Source organism: Zalophus californianus, chromosome 9 (assembly GCF_009762305.2).
Source record: "Zalophus californianus isolate mZalCal1 chromosome 9, mZalCal1.pri.v2, whole genome shotgun sequence".
Taxonomy (NCBI): domain Eukaryota; kingdom Metazoa; phylum Chordata; class Mammalia; order Carnivora; family Otariidae; genus Zalophus; species Zalophus californianus.
In genome coordinates, this window is record NC_045603.1 from 20,382,717 (window position 1) to 20,400,892 (window position 18,176).

The 18,176-nt window shown below is 36.4% G+C and overlaps 1 protein-coding gene across 5 annotated transcripts in view; it reads right to left on the reverse strand.

Annotated features, from left to right (window-relative positions):
- Positions 1-18,176, reverse strand: part of UTP20 (UTP20 small subunit processome component) — a 101,143-nt gene that overhangs the window by 74,334 nt on the left and 8,633 nt on the right. For all 5 annotated transcript variants that reach the window (XM_027594716.2, XM_027594717.2, XM_027594718.2 and 2 more), the window contains 14 exons: positions 17,895-17,976; positions 17,071-17,208; positions 16,470-16,625; positions 15,751-15,897; positions 15,533-15,667; positions 14,246-14,323; positions 12,378-12,556; positions 7,479-7,634; positions 7,248-7,336; positions 5,842-5,947; positions 3,996-4,146; positions 3,259-3,321; positions 2,337-2,495; positions 1,172-1,248 (listed from right to left, as the gene is read on the reverse strand). In XM_027594716.2, the coding sequence (XP_027450517.2) occupies positions 1,172-1,248; positions 2,337-2,495; positions 3,259-3,321; positions 3,996-4,146; positions 5,842-5,947; positions 7,248-7,336; positions 7,479-7,634; positions 12,378-12,556; positions 14,246-14,323; positions 15,533-15,667; positions 15,751-15,897; positions 16,470-16,625; positions 17,071-17,208; positions 17,895-17,976 (1,716 nt within the window). The remainder of the gene's footprint in view (positions 1-1,171; positions 1,249-2,336; positions 2,496-3,258; positions 3,322-3,995; positions 4,147-5,841; positions 5,948-7,247; positions 7,337-7,478; positions 7,635-12,377; positions 12,557-14,245; positions 14,324-15,532; positions 15,668-15,750; positions 15,898-16,469; positions 16,626-17,070; positions 17,209-17,894; positions 17,977-18,176) is intronic.

The following is an 18,176-nucleotide window of genomic DNA, read 5'->3' on the forward strand; positions in this document are numbered from 1 at the left end:
CTCCAGTTCCTAGGCATCACTGCCTCTGACCACAGGGATGTCCGTGGGCAAAATACAGATTGTTACATAAGACATGAACTATATATATGTTGTTGACTATACGTGACAAATAAACCAGTTTTCAGACAGATAAATGTGCCCAACAGGAGATAGCCTACCAGCTATGGAGAACCATTAAAGGCATTCAGTAACTGAGAAACCAACACTTTTAACAGTGGACTATTGGTAACACATATATCAGATTCTTCCTTAAGTGCAATAAACAAAATTATGAAGTTGATGTTAAGAAGGCCTTGATTTTCAGCATAATGGCTGGATGGTTCTGAAGGGCAGTAAAAGGCAGACAAATCGATTCCAAATTGGAAAGAGATTTGTTTATTCTACTTCTGTCAGATAAAAACCAATGGTTAGGGTTCTGAGAAGTCACACATGATATATTTCTAATCTGACAAAAAGCAGAGTAGACCATCTGAAGACAAATGTCTGCAAACATATGACGCACAATATATGTATTTTCTATATGATTATTAAGGTCCTTTTTAGAGCTAAGGGAATTTTGCCTTAGACAACTAGGGTTTTAAAAAGTCCTTATTTTTAAACTAAAGTGTGGCTCACTGACTCAACATATATAAAATATTAATAAAATATATAAAGTATAAAACATTTATATAAAAATATGAATATATTTATAATATATATTTTCTATAGACAAATATATAAAATATATTAGATATATAAAAACCTATAATATAATACAAATACAAATATATATTAATAAATATATAAATATAAATAAAAATTTAAACTAAAGTGTGGCTCACTGACTCTATATAAAATAAAATTTTGCTATTATTATATAACATCTTGTCACTGTAAAAAAAATAGAAAAATCAACAATACAGATGAATCATATAAAGTAAAAAGAGAAAGTCCTCCAAAGTCATTTCACTGCACGAAGAAACATACACAGAATATTCGAACTGTTGAAAAACTTGGCATTAGAATAATTGAGGTTTCCTTTTTCTTTACTTTGTCCCACAAAGGACTGGAGCTACAGATACTATCCACACCCATTCATTTAAGTCACACCTAGAAGGAGTAGAATAATGGCCTGATCACTCTGCAGCAGTAGTTAAAAACATAACGCTTCATCCGTTGAACCTATGCTTACCTTATGAGTTCAATGACAGGATCCCAGAGGGCACTGAAGTTAACATATAACATGCCTAATAAATAACGAAGCGGCACCTGCGATGATAGGAGGCAAGTTTAGTAAATGGGTAATAAAGCTACAATACAACACCCAAAAATACAAATATCCCAACTCAGACAACCGGAGGTTGGAAAGAAGTGTGTGCTTTAAAGAACAAGTTGTAGGTACCAATCCAAAATTCAGTGTATAATAATTTTCCAACTCTCCCCAAAACATCACTCGCTATTTAACAGAGAAGAATCATTAAAGCAAATGTACTCAAACTCACTCTAGCTGTTCACAAAGGGTACAGCATTTGAATCAACAGACCTGACTCATGATTAAAATTCCCACCTACCAAAGACTGCTCTTACTGTTACCATGTAGGACAAAACCTCAGGAGTAAGCAGTAAAGCACACATACTAAGGAACCCAAGACAGTACACTGTGAATGGCAGCTGGGGCTTTGCAAGCAGATGGCTGAGTTTTCAAAACTAGGCATCAGATGTATTCAGTTCAGAGGGTCTGAAGTTTTCTCAGTCACCTTGAGAACAACCGTCATTATTACTCACATCCCCATGTGCTAGGGAGGCATCATAGAATGGTAGTTCTAATAATATTTGGAGGTGAGGTGTTTGTTACTATTTTCGCAGCAGAGCCCTTTTCCAAAACGAAACAATACAGGACAATAATATATAAAACAGGTTAAGAGTGGAACCACTCTGATCTACAGGGAATGCCTCCACTTGGCTTTCCTGCCGCCAAAGGGATCTGTGATCCATCTTCAAGGGTCATGGATGAAAAATCCCCAATACCAAAGGTAGAGGCCTGACATCCTGAGGTAATGAACAAAACTGAGGAAGAATATCAAGTTTTAAACTTGACGTTGAGTACTCCTGTTGCCACTTCCTACCTGCCTTCACGTTTCATGCATCTATTCAGGAGAACAGAGGAGAGTAAATTATTTCCACTTTGAAAAAGCTGGCAGAGCCATTTAATTCAAAGCCATCTAAGAAAGCGGGAGATTTATCTAGTTTAAAAAAAAATTTTTTTTAACTACTTGATATGTTTTTCTTTTCAAAAGCCAGCAAAACAGATCATAAAGCATAAATTAAGTTTAAAAAACATGGACACTATTTTATACCTCCTGTAACGGCCCATCAGGGACTGCAGCCTGTACCACATCATGTCTTAGTTTTCTCAAATGAAGAAGCTTCTCTCTGTAATCGCTCACAGTTGCTGGGACAAGTTCTGCCTGGCGTAATATAGCAAAGGCAGACTGACGCTCTGAGAGCCCATCATCCTGAGTGAATGGAGAAAAAAAGGAGGCAGGTCAGTACTTTAATTTCCCAAAAAGACCATGAAATGTGGCCAAAGATCTAAAAAAGAAAAACTGGGCTATGTTAATGTTTTAAATTAAATAAGCAACACTTTTTTGGATAAATGATTCATTTTTCTTCATAGTACTTAGTTTTTGGTAGATAATTTAAGATTAATGTTTAGCACAGAAATGACTAGTAAAAAAGAGGAAACTAATTCTCAAAATGACTAAAATCAACTGGCCACATTTGTTGAAATAAAAATGTGTATATATACCACTCCACAATTCTACTTTTAGAAGTAGTACTTTGCATTATGGGACTATTTCCCTATTCAAAGATATCAGCATAAGGATGTTCACTACCCTTTTACTGGAAAAGCCGAAAAATGACAAACAACCCACCTAAGCAACCATCAACAGAGAACTGGTTATGTAAGATACTTTAAACTGTGGTATACTGTTTAAACTTCAGAAGAAATGAGGTAAATCTCGAGGTGCTGATATGGCAAAACCTCCATGATGCCATTGTTTAAATTATACATTTGGATACAAAAAATCTGAAAGAATATTCACCAATTACCTGTGAATTTTCAGTGTGGGCAGGAGTAAGAATTACAACAAAAATTTCAGTTTTTAAGATAGATATTTATACAACAGTGTTTGAATTTTCTGCAAAAGTGTCATTTTGGAAATTAAAAAATGAATTATGTTTTTAAAAAGTTATCCAAATTAACAGTTAAAATACCTCCATCAATTCTGGAAGTCGAAGCTCAAAATGGTTTAGGATCCTTATTGTCAAAAGCCGAATCTAGAGAAAGTGAAAGGCATGTTTCAAATTCCAAAGTTTACACATAAGAAACTGATTTACAGCCAGTGAGATCTAAGTGTTAGAGAATTAAGGAAAATATACCACTATCAAAGAGATACCTGTTATTGTATCCCTTATTTCATATTAGACACCAACCAACACCTTATTCAAATAGTATATGGAACAATTTAATGACAAGACTAGAAGATAAAGTTGCCCATAGAACCATGTTTTTCTTTCAACTATGACACTATAAGCATCTCTGTAAATAAATGCAAAGAATCTGATTTAAGTATACAATTCTCTTGCAATTAGTGATTTTTATTCGTATGTGATGTATTTAGATATTTCTGTACACCTGACCAAACAGCAGAATCACCTAGGGGGCTTTAAAAAACTACGCAGATTTTTCAGTTTCAGCCCTACTGAGTCAGAATTCTGGCGAACCCAGAATTCTGTGAGAACCCAGTTCTGTGAGAACCCAGAATTTGTATTTCTATTAAACTTCCCAATTAATCCTGCTGCAATCTTTGTAGGTCAGTGTTTAGGAATCACTACTTTAAACAGAAATCATCCCACAGAAGCATCTTCTGATGAAGGAGCTCTGACAACCACTGGCAGTACATACAGAATCAAAAGATGAGAGACTGAGGACACATCACAAACACCATTACCTTGGATATACCAGTTGAAATGTTTGCTTGTAACTTGGGAAATAATTCCATTAAAGCTTCCTCAGAAAGTGGCCCTTTGCAGCCACATAAGGATAATCTCTGATAATAGAGATCGGCTAACAGCAACACAGATGGCTCCAAAGGAAATGTTCTGCAACAAGATATTTATTAGACCCAACCTGCACCATACAGTCGAGTATGTAGACTATAATAGAAACTACAGAAAATTACAACTGGTGAAGAAACTGTAAAAGGGACCAGGTAAAAGTTTAATGCGGACACTTAGCGTCATTTTAGAGATAAAGAATCTGAGGTCTTGCAACAGTGAGTAATTTGCTCGAGGATGACAGACAGCTAGGTACAAGCATTCACCTATATCCTATCTCTGTGGGAGTTGCAGAGGGATGTTTTCTCAGGGAAAGAGCACAGAAGCTGTGGCACCTGCCTTAAGCTAATATGTCTCCATTAATTTATTCATTCTTATCAGGACATATCTCAAGGAGGATTTGAGATGTCTGAGATGGGCTCAAAGGCCAACAAAGCAGCTTCATTCCCACGGCTTAGAACCCCCAGTTTTGGTTCCATGCAAGAAATATGCCTGTTGGAGGTGGGCTTGGTGCTGCAATCAAGAAAAAAGTTCCACAACAGCTCCTTGCCAGGCACCCCCTACAGCAGTGACACTCAAGGATCCCCAGGTCAAGAACGCAGAGAGCCCCAGATCCCACATCCCTCATGATTTACTCCCTTGATGCTTCTGTGCTTCTGCTCAAATGTCCCTCTCATTCTTGGTAAGGCTTTCCCTATTTGAAACCGTTGTCCCCAACCTCCAGACTCTCCCTATCCCGACTCTGCTTTAATGGTTTTACCGCTGTCTAACATGCTATACATTTTACTTATTTTGCTCAGCGTTTCTTCTTGCTAGAATGGTAGCTCCATGAAGGCAGGGTTTTTTGTGTGTTTCATTCACTGACTGTGTTTCCCAGTGCCTAAAAAAGGGCCTGGTATGTGAGAAAAGGAAATGAATATTTACTGAACAAAGGAAATTAATAAATCTGTTTTAACAAGAAATGGGACTAAAATGGATTAGACTAGGGGCGCCTGGGTGGCTCAGGTGGTTAAGGGTCTGCCTTTGGCTCAGGTCATGATCTCCGGTTCCTGCTCAGCGGGGAGTCTGCTTCTCCCTCTCCTTCTGCCTCTCCCCCTGCTCATGCTCTTTCTGTATCTCTCTATCTCAAATGAATAAATAAAATCTTTAAAATAAAATAAAATAAAATGGATTAGACTCCAGAAAAAGTCATCAACTACTTCACCAGGTTTTCAAAAGGTGTGACCTTTAGAAAGGGGCTGAGCTGAGTAGAAAATGGCTTTCTGGTAACAGTCCAGTGCTACACCAAAGTTGGGAGTTTGTTGACATCAACTTACAAAAACAAAAGCAAAAAACTGGGTTGTGTTGGTATGTAGTAAAACAACCACAGGAAAATGTTCTGAAATGGTGATCATGTCAAGCTGAGACAGAATGAGTGTAGTAGAAATATGTATGTTGGAACGACTCAGGAAGTTCTAGAAGGTCAAGAGAGTGCAATGTTAGGGTTGGAGACAACCTACAACACTAGTTTACACACATGGTAAAATATCTCTCCACAAAGATGAAGAATCTGCATTTAAAGACTGTGTAAAAAATGTACTTATGTTAAGGATTCAAATCAATAATACATTTCTAATACGAATACAACTTAGGTATAAAGTAGATCAAAACAAGAACTTTCATTATGCCCAAGATTTCACAAAAACAGAAGCTTTTATATTTTATTTGTGATTAATATAAATGGGAGGTATATTTACTTACAATACTAAATTCTTCACACGTTCCACAGGAACCAAATGAAGAAGTTCAGAAGATTCTTCCAAACTTAGCAGAGTATTTACAGCTTGACAAAGAACAAATAAGTTTCCTAAGGGCAGAAAAACAGGAGAAACTACATAACTTATTCCTTTGACACAATAACTACCAGACATCTCATTTATCTAATACTTGCTATTTACATAAGTTCTTAAAGTGAATTTGTGCCTCCTTATCATCTATCAAATGTCAGAATATAACAGGAAGGAACTGAAAAGAGAAGGTTCCCAAGTCTTATATTTCAGCTTTAAGAGAAAAATATATTCAAAAATAGAGAATAAAATGTATGTTTCATTAGTTACGATGAGAAGGAAATCTGGTGGTCCCACTCACTGGCATTATCCAAATTAGGATTTTTTAAGGAGATGCACTTATACTTTTCAAAAGCTAATCAATTATTTTTTTAAATGAGATATTCATTTAATCTTAGACCAGAGGCTGGCAAACTTTGGTTCACAAGTCAGATTTGTAGGTAGCCTGTTTTTTATACGGCCTGCAAGCTAAGAATGCTTTTTATATTTTAAAAGCTTTGTTTGAAACAACAAGCAAACAATAAAGAATATGCTACAAAGACTGAATATGAAAACCTAAAATATTTATTATCTGGTCCTTTACATAAAAATTTTGCCAACCCCTGCTCTCGATATTAGAAAAGTGCTGTCCAATACAATTTTTCTGCAATGATAGAAATGTTCTGTACTTGTGCCAATATGCAGCTGCAGTCCAATATGGTAGCCACCAGCCACATATGGCTATTGAGCACTTGAACTATGATGAGTCTATTTTATTCTCTAATGTGTCTTCTTAGTATCTAACAGAGAACCTAGCGCAGTAATATCTAAATGAATGAACAACTACTATACATAATGTTAGAAAAGAAATACTGTACTAAAATGAAACAAAATACCTACTTTCAAATTGCTGTTCTCAGGCTAGTGAAAGGAGGTATTCAAGTATACAACATGAAAGGGTGTTTTGAGCAGGGCAGGCTAGTATCTTGCTCAGGGTAAAGCAAATGAAAGTGCCTGGATATAAGGTGTATAGAGTGTGCGTGGGAGAACGGAGAACAAGACACAAGCTGGGGCTTGAAAACAAGGGGTCTCAGATGCCATGGCACCCCCTGACATTTTGTCCTCAGATTCAGCTTGTGCTCAAGCTGCCCTCACCTGGTCACCACGTTATGAGGCACAAGTGCAACATCTCCATCTTACCCTCTTTTTTCTGTATTTACCATAGAGGGCGTTGTGTCAGAGCACAATGTTAGCACTATTCTCTAGGATTCCACATGTTTACAGTCACTTTGGCTGTGTCAGAAAAGACAGAGAAGAAAACAAATGGGGATTGTAACTGACCTTTTGAAAAGCTGCCTCTGTCAACATTCACGAAGAGTGACTCTATGAAGCATGTGACTAGTGGTATCACCTTATCTTTCTCAAGAGGTCTGTCCAAGAAGTCGGGAGACAAAGGGAAAAGTTCAAACCAGCATTCAGTGGCTTTTTCAGGGAATAGCAAGGAAGGGCTAATAAACGTTTAAATCAGCACACTAAGTATCTCTTTCACAATTAACCAGTTTATTTTCTCACCTAATATGAGGTAACACGACAAGGGCTGCCCAAGAATGTGAAAGGTAAGTAGCATCTTTATTTGGGGGTAACTGAATTATAGATAAGAGGTGGTCCAATACTGGGATCTGTTCTTTTCCTCCCTTGGATCTGGTCTTCTTCTGCCTTAAATAGGATCTGAAGGAAGAGAAGAAAAACAAATGTTTAAAAGAGGAGAGAACATAATCCCTCTTGCCCTCTGAAGTTTAAAATAAAACTGGTTCCTTTCCACGCGTGGTAGATTTGTGGGGAGGAGGGAACTGATGGTGGTGGTTGAATATAAATAACAAAACAAATGCAAGTCGTTTACTGATTTTTGGTAAGAGGCTTTTTCGATGCCTTTGGTTCTCCTTTTTTCTATTTTAATTTGCTTCATAACTTAAAGCAAGTCTCTTCTAGTTTTATGTATTATTTCTGAATTTTCTGATTCATTCAGATTCCTTCTTTTCTGTCCATTCTGCTGATGGACATGTATTTAAAAACTGGAGAGGTAATTTATTATAATGAATGGACTTCCTTCCTCTATTCCCCCTTTCCTTTTTGACACAAATTTTACTACTTTACAAACACAGAATGATGTTGCACTAGTGGTGAATTTGACAAATGTCACTAAAGTGATTATGATTTAGAACTGTCTCTGCTTCTTTAATCTCATAAATGTTTACTTGATGACATTTTCTGACATGACATTTGGCTTTAGGTATCTGTTACTTTGGCACTTTTCTTGTTTGCCTCTTTTCCCTTTTGCCTCAGTTCTATTTGAAAGACAGAAATCTAATTGAAAGAAAAGTCATAGAAACAGTAAGTAAAATGATTTGTTTTAATAATTTATCCCCCATGGCCAGTTTGGTTAACTTGTTACATAACAGAAGTGGAACATCAGGTTTTTAGTCCTGTGTCCCTATTATCATGAAAAAGTTCTACTCTTTTCTGTTTCATGCTTACCAAGATATGAATGTTTGGAAATTTTAACAGATAGTTTAGTTAATTTCACTGACAATTTCTGAAAGTCACTGTACCTTGATATATAGTCTTCCTAGTAGTAAAGACTCAACAATCTGCAAAAATCTTACAAGAAAACATTGAGATGCTTTAAAAAAAAAAAAAGGCAGGTCATTGCTTGCCTGCTTTATCACACTTGCCAATGAGCTCCTCCAATAAAATCCACACTCCTTATCTAACCTTACAAGGCTCCATGTGATCTGATCCTGGCCTGCCTCTCATTCCACCTTCTTCCTTGCTCCATGCTCTGTACGCACACAGGCTTTCTTCTGGTTCCTCAAACATACTGAGCTTATTCCTATCCCAGAGCCTTTACACTAAGTCTTCCCTCCACATGGAAAGCCTTTCAACTAGATCTTTGCAAGGCTGGGTCCTTCCCATCATTACAATCAGCCCAAAGGTCCCTTCCGCCAAGAGGAGTCACACTGCCTCTCCATGCATTCTCCCTCTCAATACCCTAGTTTTATTTTTCTTTTTATCATTAAAATTATCTTGTTTATTTGTTATCTGTCTCACATTCCTCCACTCCAAGAATGTCAGCTCCCCAAAAAGAAGGAACCTTGTTCTTATTCATTATTATATACCAATGCCTAGAATAGTGCCTGATACAATTAGCACTTGTCAGCTGATAGAATAAATATATCTTCTAAAGAATCTTTTCACATCTATTATCTCTTTCTAGTCTCACAACAAATCTGTGAGACAGGTGGATGGAGTATTACTAAGAATATTCAGACAAAGGTGACCATTCACATGTATCCTATCTCTGTGCGAGTTGCAAAGGGATGTTTTCTTAGAGAAAGAGCACAGAAGGTGTGGCACCTGCCTTAAGCTAATATGCCTCAATGTATTTATTTATTCTTATTAGGACATATCTCAAGGAGGATTTGAGATGCCTGAGATGGCCTCACACAAGCCAACAAAGCAGCTTCATTCCCACTGCTTAGAACCCACAGTTTTGGTTACGTGCAAGGAATATACCTGTTGGGAATTGGTTTGGTGTTGCAATCAAGAGGAAAGTACCAAGGGAATTATTCTACAGGAGTTACTAATTATTCATTCCTCAGGAATCAGAGCTCAGTAAAATGGAAAACCAACAGATTCTATTAGCATGTTTTTGATAGAAAAGCTACTTTTAAGGTCAGCAGAAGAGCAACATGTGAAGAAAACGAGCTCCTCCAGAATCTCAAGCTGATCCAGAATCAAAAACTAACTCTGCTGTGTGACTGTGGGGACAATGATACCCATCTCAAGGGATGCTGTGATGCTTCAAAGCGGAGTACTCAGCAAAAACTCAAGGAATGTCCATCTATTCCTACTGCCCCAAAGCAAACCCCAAATGCAGCAAGTCTAACAAATCCCAGAGAAATAAGAAACAAGTACAAACACATAGGAATGATAAGGGAACTGGTTTCCTAATTGTTAATTTCTAAAAACACATCCACAACTACTGGAAAAATGATAACCAGAATTCTCACATATTTATATAAACCCTGTTTTCAATTCTAAAGGGTATTAATTATTTTTATTTTTTTTTTAAAGATTTTATTTATTTATTTGACAGAGAGCATAGGCAGAGTGGCCGGCAGAGGGAGAGGGAGAAGCAGGCTCCCCGCTGAGCAAGGAGCCCGAAGCAGGGCTCCATCCTAGGACCCTGAGATCAAGACCTGAGCCGTAGGCAGACACTTAACCGACTGAGCCACCCAGGCGCCCCAGGGTATGCATTATTTTTAATGAAATTAAGAAAGTAATCCATGGCTCTCTTAACAATTCAAACAATGCAAAGGTATATAATCTAAGAGTTAACAGTCACTTCTTTCTTCTCCTTCCCAACCTCCTGACAAAAAGTTAAAATTTTGTGTATCCTTAGGGAAATGTCAATTCTTCCCAAATTGATCTACAGGTTAAAGGCAATTCCAAACAAAATCCCACCAAGGTTTTTTTGTAGACATAGACAAGATTCTTCTAAAATTTATATAGAACAGCAAAGGACCAGGAATAGCTGAAACAATCCAAAAAGGAATAACAGAATGGGAGGAATTTTTTTTCAAGATTTCAAGACTTATTTTAGACAGTCTCTATTAGAGGAGAATAGATACATGGATCGATGGAAGAGAAGAGAGAACCACACATATATGCCCAACTGATCTGACAAAGGTGCAGAAGCAGTTCAATGAGGAAGAATAGCCTTTTCAACAAATGTTGCCAGAACAGTGGGCATCCACAGGCAAAAAAAGAAACTTGACCTAAACCTCACACCTTATATAAAAATTAACTCAAAATGGACCATGGACTTAAATGTAAAACATAAAACCATGACAATTTTAGAGAAGGAGGAGAAAATATCTAGGACCTACAGCTAGGCAAAGAGTTCTTAGACTTGACATCAAAAGCATTATCCATAAAAGAAAAGTTGGTCAACTGAACCTCATCAAAATCTAAAACAGTGCTCTGTGAAAAATCTTAAGTGAACAAAGACAAGCTATCAACTAAAAGAATATATTTGCAGACCATTTATCTGACAAAAAAAAAGCTTTGTATAGAATATATAACGTGTTCTCAAAACTCAACAGTAAAGAAACAAACAATCTAGTTACAAAATGGGCCAAGGAAACAGATATTTCACCAAAGAGGATATATACATAGCAAATAAACCAAGGAAAAGATGGTCAACACCATGAGCCACTAAGGAGATGCAATTTAAAACCACAATGAGATCTCACTACATCCTACTAGATTTGACAAAAAATAAAAATCAGTGATGATACCAAATGCTGGAGAGGATGCAGAGAAACTTGATCATTCAGACTGCTGGTGGGGATATTAAATGGCACAACTACTCTGGAAAACTGCTAGGAGTTTCTCATCAAACGAGAGATGTACTTAGGATATAACTCAACAATTCCACTTTTGGGCATTTATCTCAGAGCAACAAAAAGTTATGTACATGAATGTTCATAACAGCTTTATTTATCATACTAGCCCAAAACTAGAAATGACCTAAACATCTTTCAACAAGTGAATCATTACATGGACTACACTACATCCATGCCATGGGCTATGACTCCACAAGCACACGAAAAGATGTTCAACAAAGGGATGGACTCTTGACACACACAACTTGGATGGGTCTCAGGGGAACTGCATGACTGAAAGCTGATCTCAAAAGGTGTATTCTCTAATTCCATTTATATAATGATACAACCATAAAAACAGAGAACAGATTAGTGATTGCCAGGGGTTAAGAATGGAAAGCAGAGCATCAGAGTGACTGTGGCTATTAAAAGGAAGCACAAGAGATCTTTGTGGTGATGGAACAGCTCTGTATCTTGACTCTGGTGGTGGTTATGAATCTACACATGTGAAAAAACTGCATAGAACCATACAGCCAGATACACACACACCCAGAGGTGAGCGCATGTACAACTGATGAAATCTGAAAAATGTCAATTTTATGGTTGTGATATCGCAGTTAACTTATGCAAGATGTTACCACTAGAGGAAGCTGGGTGAGGAGTACACAGAACCTCTCTGTACTTCCTTTCAACTGCACGTGAATGTACAATTATTTTAAAATAAAAGATTAAAAAAAAATCAGTCACCTCTTTCTTTCACATACCATCCTCCTGACATTAACCAGGTTAACCTGTTTATGTATCCTTCCATGTCTTCTTCTATGCTTATTTACACTTTTTGTTTTAACGTTGCGAAATGGGATCATACTAAACAACTATTCTACAACTTCCTTTTTTCACAGAACAATATATCATGGACATCTCCCCAGTTAATATATAGAGATCTTCATTTTTACAGCATTCTTATGTATTATAAAGTGGATAATCTTACCAACACTACAGGGAATAAAAACTTAGAACTTACCCCACTGTCTGTTGTGAAAAGACCAGGGGGTACTTCTCAATTGCCATCGAGCCAGCAGTGGGAGGTGCTGCTTTGTTCAGAATGAGCTTGGCCAAAATGGCCAGAGCTTCATCTTTGACAGCAGCCTCATCAATCAAGAAGCAATTTTCAATATACAAGAGAAAGCTTGGTAGGAAAAGCTAAAAATAAGAAAGGAAATCACATTTATTAAAAGATATACATTTCATAACACCTAAGGAAGAGAAGATTCTAACACTTCCATAGACGGAAAAATAGATCATAGACACAGGATCAGAAATCATAAAGGCATGAGACCTCTTCTCCACAGAAACAATGAAAGCTAGAAGACCATGGAGTAATGCCTAAAAAACTGAAGGAAAATGACAAATCTATAGTTCTATACTTATCTTGCTAGCAATATGAATAAAGACATTTTCCAAGGTACTAAATCTCAAAATTTTACTTCCATTTATCCTTTCTCTAGCACCTCTGGAAAAAGTGTACCATCAAAATTAGAGAGTAAACTAAAACAAGGGAAAGGTGTGGGACCCAGGAAATAGGAGAAAAGCAAAAGGAAGTCCTATTACGATATCTGTGCCGTGGGCTGAGAAAGCAACTCATTCAGACTTGCACTGCTCTAGGAGGAATGTGTCTAGGAGAGGAAAGAAAAAAAAAAAATTGAGCTGCTAAATTTTCTGACATGTGAAAGGCTGTTGGCAGACTCACTGACCAGCTATTCAAGGAAAATCATTTCCAGTTTTTAAAGAATTTGGCAATCTATAACTTCAGGAAAAATGAAAAGGCATATGAAAAAGGAAATGTAAATATAAAATACTCATTCAGAAAGATCAATTATATGGTGAACAGGAATCCAACCAAAATTTGTGATGTAACTCCATTGAGAAGATGAGAGGTAAAAAAGAACCAGAACCCATCCACCATAGGAGGAAGTCTACAGAAGAGTACTAAAACTAACGAATCAAGGAAAAGCAGTGTATTTGAATGATCAGAAAATATAAAGTAACAGAAAAAAATAGATAAAATCCAAGAGATGTGGTTGTTCTTGGCGAGGAAGGTGTGAGTGGAAATCAAGTGACTAACTTTTAGCCCTGCTTGACTTTTAAAACTACATACAAAGAGTACTCTGATGAAAATAAGATGTTTATAAAAAGACGAAAGGTAACAGGAGAGAAGGAAAAGATGCAGTTGCTAAGAAAACCAGAGCAAGGTAAAGGGCTCTCATTAGACAGGAAGGAAGAGGGCTAGGATATGAATGAAGAAGGTTTTTCTCGAAGCAAATGAGAATATATTAATGACTAAAGGGGAAATCAGAGAACGGACACAGAGACAGGCTTCCACGAAGTATGCTATGGGAGATCAGTTACAAGGAGTGGCAAATGTCGGACAGAAGGGAGGGGATAGGGATAAAATAAATGCAGGATTTAATGGGAAAGATTTCTACTTCATTACATCACATATTGACGTAGTAGCAATGAAATGTCTTAGTAACCACCCTGCAATCCAAATGTTTCAGAGACTATTTTCTATGCTTCAAACTCACATAAAAGTTCCTTAAAGTCTTTTTTTAATTTTACTACATGGTTCTGTAACTTCCTAAAGGATTATTTAAAAACAAGTTGATTATCTAATGTCATTTCAATGCCCTAGCATATGGAATAAAGTTTTACTTGTGAACTAAAACTGAAATATAATTGCTTTAAAAACTATGGACTAAAACATCAAATACTTATTCTATTCCTCTCAAAGAAAAATCATAGGATTTTAAGTTTGATTATTTTATCATGACAGATTGATAACAAAACAAAACAAATCCAAAACAAAACAAATCCAAAACTTTAATTGCTCACCTGCTCAAACTGCTTCATAACAAACATAACTTCAGAAAAATCCAAAATTAAACGTCTTTCAAATCTGCTCTCAAAAATCTGTGGACCACAGGTAAAAAACATTAAGTGTACAGAGAGTACTTTGTCCATTCCCGAAAATAAAAAACATCTTAAACCTTCAAAGTCCTCTAACTTGTAAGCAGGAAGTGGTGGGACGCTTGATACAAGTTAATAGAAGCAAAAATGACTTGACTGCTGAATTGACCACTGTGCGGAGGGACACATCCAGGTGTGAGACACTGGCACTGAACGTTTCTCCCTGGGAAAGTAGCTGGAGTAAGGGAGTGGCAGGCACACTTCAACCAGTTTTCTGTACAAATGCTTGCCCTTCGGCTGAAAGAACTTACTTAGAAATGTTAGGGGCACTGGGTTTCTGTGCTGATGCGGGGCTCTGCCTAAGAGCTGCCCAGTTATTTCCCAGAGACAGAGAATTATGAAAGGACAAGGAGCACTATTTTATACCTTTTTCCATACTATATACTGCTACACTGCATGAGTCTAGGAAGAACCTAATTGGTCTTTCTATTTTCAATCCCACTTCCCTACAAGCCATCTTCTAAACTTATTAAAATGCAAATCTATCAAATCATTACCCTGCTTAAAATTTCTCCAGGGCTTTTCACTACTTGCAGGATAAAACCCAACCTAACTTTGCAAAGCGAAGCAGAGACTCGCCAATATACACCAAACCTCCTCATGTGTCCTTGTACCCAGGGGCTTACGTTTTTGGACTTTTCTTTTTTTTCCATTTCTGGACTTTTTGATGCATCTTCTGCTGTTCCCTCTCCAGGAATTTTTAACCCCTTCACTGACTGGCTGATGATATTTAACCTTCAAGGACTATCCCAAATATAAGTCCTTTGGAAAGCATTCTCTGTCCCTCAACCCTCATTATGTTTCAATATGACATCAATAGATTAATTCAACAGATTATAATAACTCACTCCTAGGGCCCCACTTCCCTAACAATCAAAAACCACAGGTACGAGAATGTCCACCCTGGAATACCTAGTCCATACCCAGTACATGGTAAGCTACACATGTTTGTTGAATATTTTTCATTTACTTCATCACACTGTTTTGCCTCTTTCTATTATAGCATGAAATTCACATCTCCTTGACAAGATTATAAATTCCCTGAAGGCTGAGCCTTTGCCACACCATACACTTCATAGTATTCCCCAGGAGGCTTACTCAATGCTAAATATCTTATTAACTACTCAATTAATATCTGTTTAAGTAAATTACTTTTTGTATGGTTTCTTTGATAAGAGTCTCTGGCAAGGGAACATTTTCACCCAGGATCAAAGCAGAAATTACAGCCAAGAGGGTCTCCCGGCAAGCTGTAGAAAGATTGGCTATTTGTAATGTTTGAGATAACACCTGTAAAATAAAAGAAAAAACAATGCACACTTAGCAATAGCTTTTAATGAACAGACTCTAAGCAAATGAAGTTGGGAACTCACCTTACAAACATCGATAGGTTTGATTATCTTTGATCCGTTCCCATGTTTCACAAGTATCAGATATGTTTCTAACAACCTTCTTATCTGTTCAGAACTTTCCCCACAGTTAGTTGTGGTTACTTTTGTATGTAGATCTAAGAGTGATTCCTGCCAATGGGGAATTTAACAGAAAGAATAACTATAAAATATCAAACTTATCTGTTAATCCAGTAATGAAAAGTACTGGGTGAAGCAATTCAAATTTTCACACTTTTATTTTGAAAAAAAGACACATTTACCAGGAATCACTAAGGATAATAATAGCTAATATTTTTGAGTGCATGTTTAAACAGTGCTTTATAAGTATTTACTCACAATCCTCATAGCAACCATGAGGTAGAGAATATTACTGTCTCATAGTCCCACCAGATAAAAAAACCGGGGAACAGAGATTTAAGTAATTTTCCCAAATCAGTGACAAAGCCAAGATGTGAACAGAGGCAGTCTGGCTCCAAAGGCTGTGCTCTTAACCACAATGGTCTACTACATCTCAAAATACCAAAGAAGTACAGGGGATAGAGAGGGGGAAAAAAGGTGGGGGAAATCCTAATTATGCGTGTAAAAGTATAAAGACACAATTATAAAATACAATTTCCAGCGGTGGTCTGCTAAACTAAGAGCAAGAACAATCAACTCTTAGGCTCCTTATTACACACAAATCCATAAAAATTAGAACTCACTTGCAAACATTCAAAAAATGTACCAAAATGTTCCTTGTAGATGTAGGACGCAGTAGATTTGACCATGTTTTTGAGTGTTTCTCCAACTAAAATCCATGGTAGTTGAGTTTCTGTTTCAGTAACTGGTCCTAGTTTTTGTAAAATTAGCTTCACTGCCTGTGGGAATCCAATAATCACTAAAATGGACATATATACTCTTATTTTTCAGTATTACACTGTTATTTCCCACTCTGATTAAGCTATATTTAAATCTGATCTAGAATAATCAAAGATATGGAAGCTTTGATGGTTAACTACACGTCTCAAAAGGAATTTCCAAACTAGGATGGAGAATTTTACCATCCAACTGCTCACTCCTCACTCATTAATCAATTTATGTTACCTTCTAGGATCCAGGATAAAGAAAATAGCAATGATTTTATAAGTAAACATACCTAATCACCTAGAACCTAGGTAGGCATTGTTATCAAAGCCCTAATGCTCCCCCCTTAGTGTTTATTTATTCCAGACTATCCTCTCTCCATACCATTTACATAAATCTTAATTTATTTTTCTTTTAATCTCTTTCACACAGACTCAAAATATCCTCCCGGTCATTTACCTTCCCTGTACAGGAATGAAACATGTTTCTAACTCCTTTGCACATTTCAAAGAGCAACTGTCCAACTCCTTCTACCTTTTCCGGATGTTCATCAAGATCAAGAAACATTATATTGAAAAGTGCATTTTTATCAGAAACCTAAAACACAAAATGCAAGTGGAAAATTGTATTTACAACACAACAAATCCAAATGAAGACATATTATTTACTGTTCCACAGGTTCATAGTTAAATTAGGATAAAATTCTAAAAAGAAGAGACACTTAGAGTGACTTCAAACTACTATAATAGTATACCACTTCTAATTTCACACACAACACTGATTCAGTGAAATAACATCAAGGTCTGTGCCAAGAAAAACTACATAAGGCAACATTCTATCTTTTAAAGTAAATCATATACTTATGAGTAGAAAAGAAATTAATACCAGTGTTTCTGTTTCATTACAAGAACCCTCTAAAATTTACTATGGAAATACAAGCGATATTATGATATCAGTTTCTTCTGTGAAATTATCATAAAAGTTTCTATTACTCTCACCATTCATATATTTACTGACTTGAATTAGAGGGTCCTTCTGATATACATACATTGAAAGCTACCGAAAACCTAAGTAACAATAAAAGGGTGACTCAAATTATTTCACATTAGTGAGCAAAGACAACCTAATGATGAGATAAACTCAAAATAGTAAAAGGTTTCTTCATATATATATATATATATACACACACACACACACACACACACACACATTATAAAAGATGTTTCTGTTCATCAGATTCTTGAGGATTAATGAACAATAAACATATAAGATATCAGACTAACCTTTCTCATCAAAAAAGTAAAACTTTCAGCAGCAAAATTTCTTATATGTAGTTTTTTATGAGCCAGGAGTGTACTATACATGCTATAAATGAGAAAACAAGACATGTTTAATCACATTTTAATAAATATATACTCCATGTCAACTATATGCCCCACACTGTACTAGGTATGCAAGGAATACGTTGCAAGTATAAAGCAAGTGGTTTAAATCTTGCTCAATTACCAAGACAGAAGATGAAGGTAACAGAAAAGAAAAATCCTAGGGTTGGTGGTACAGGTGTT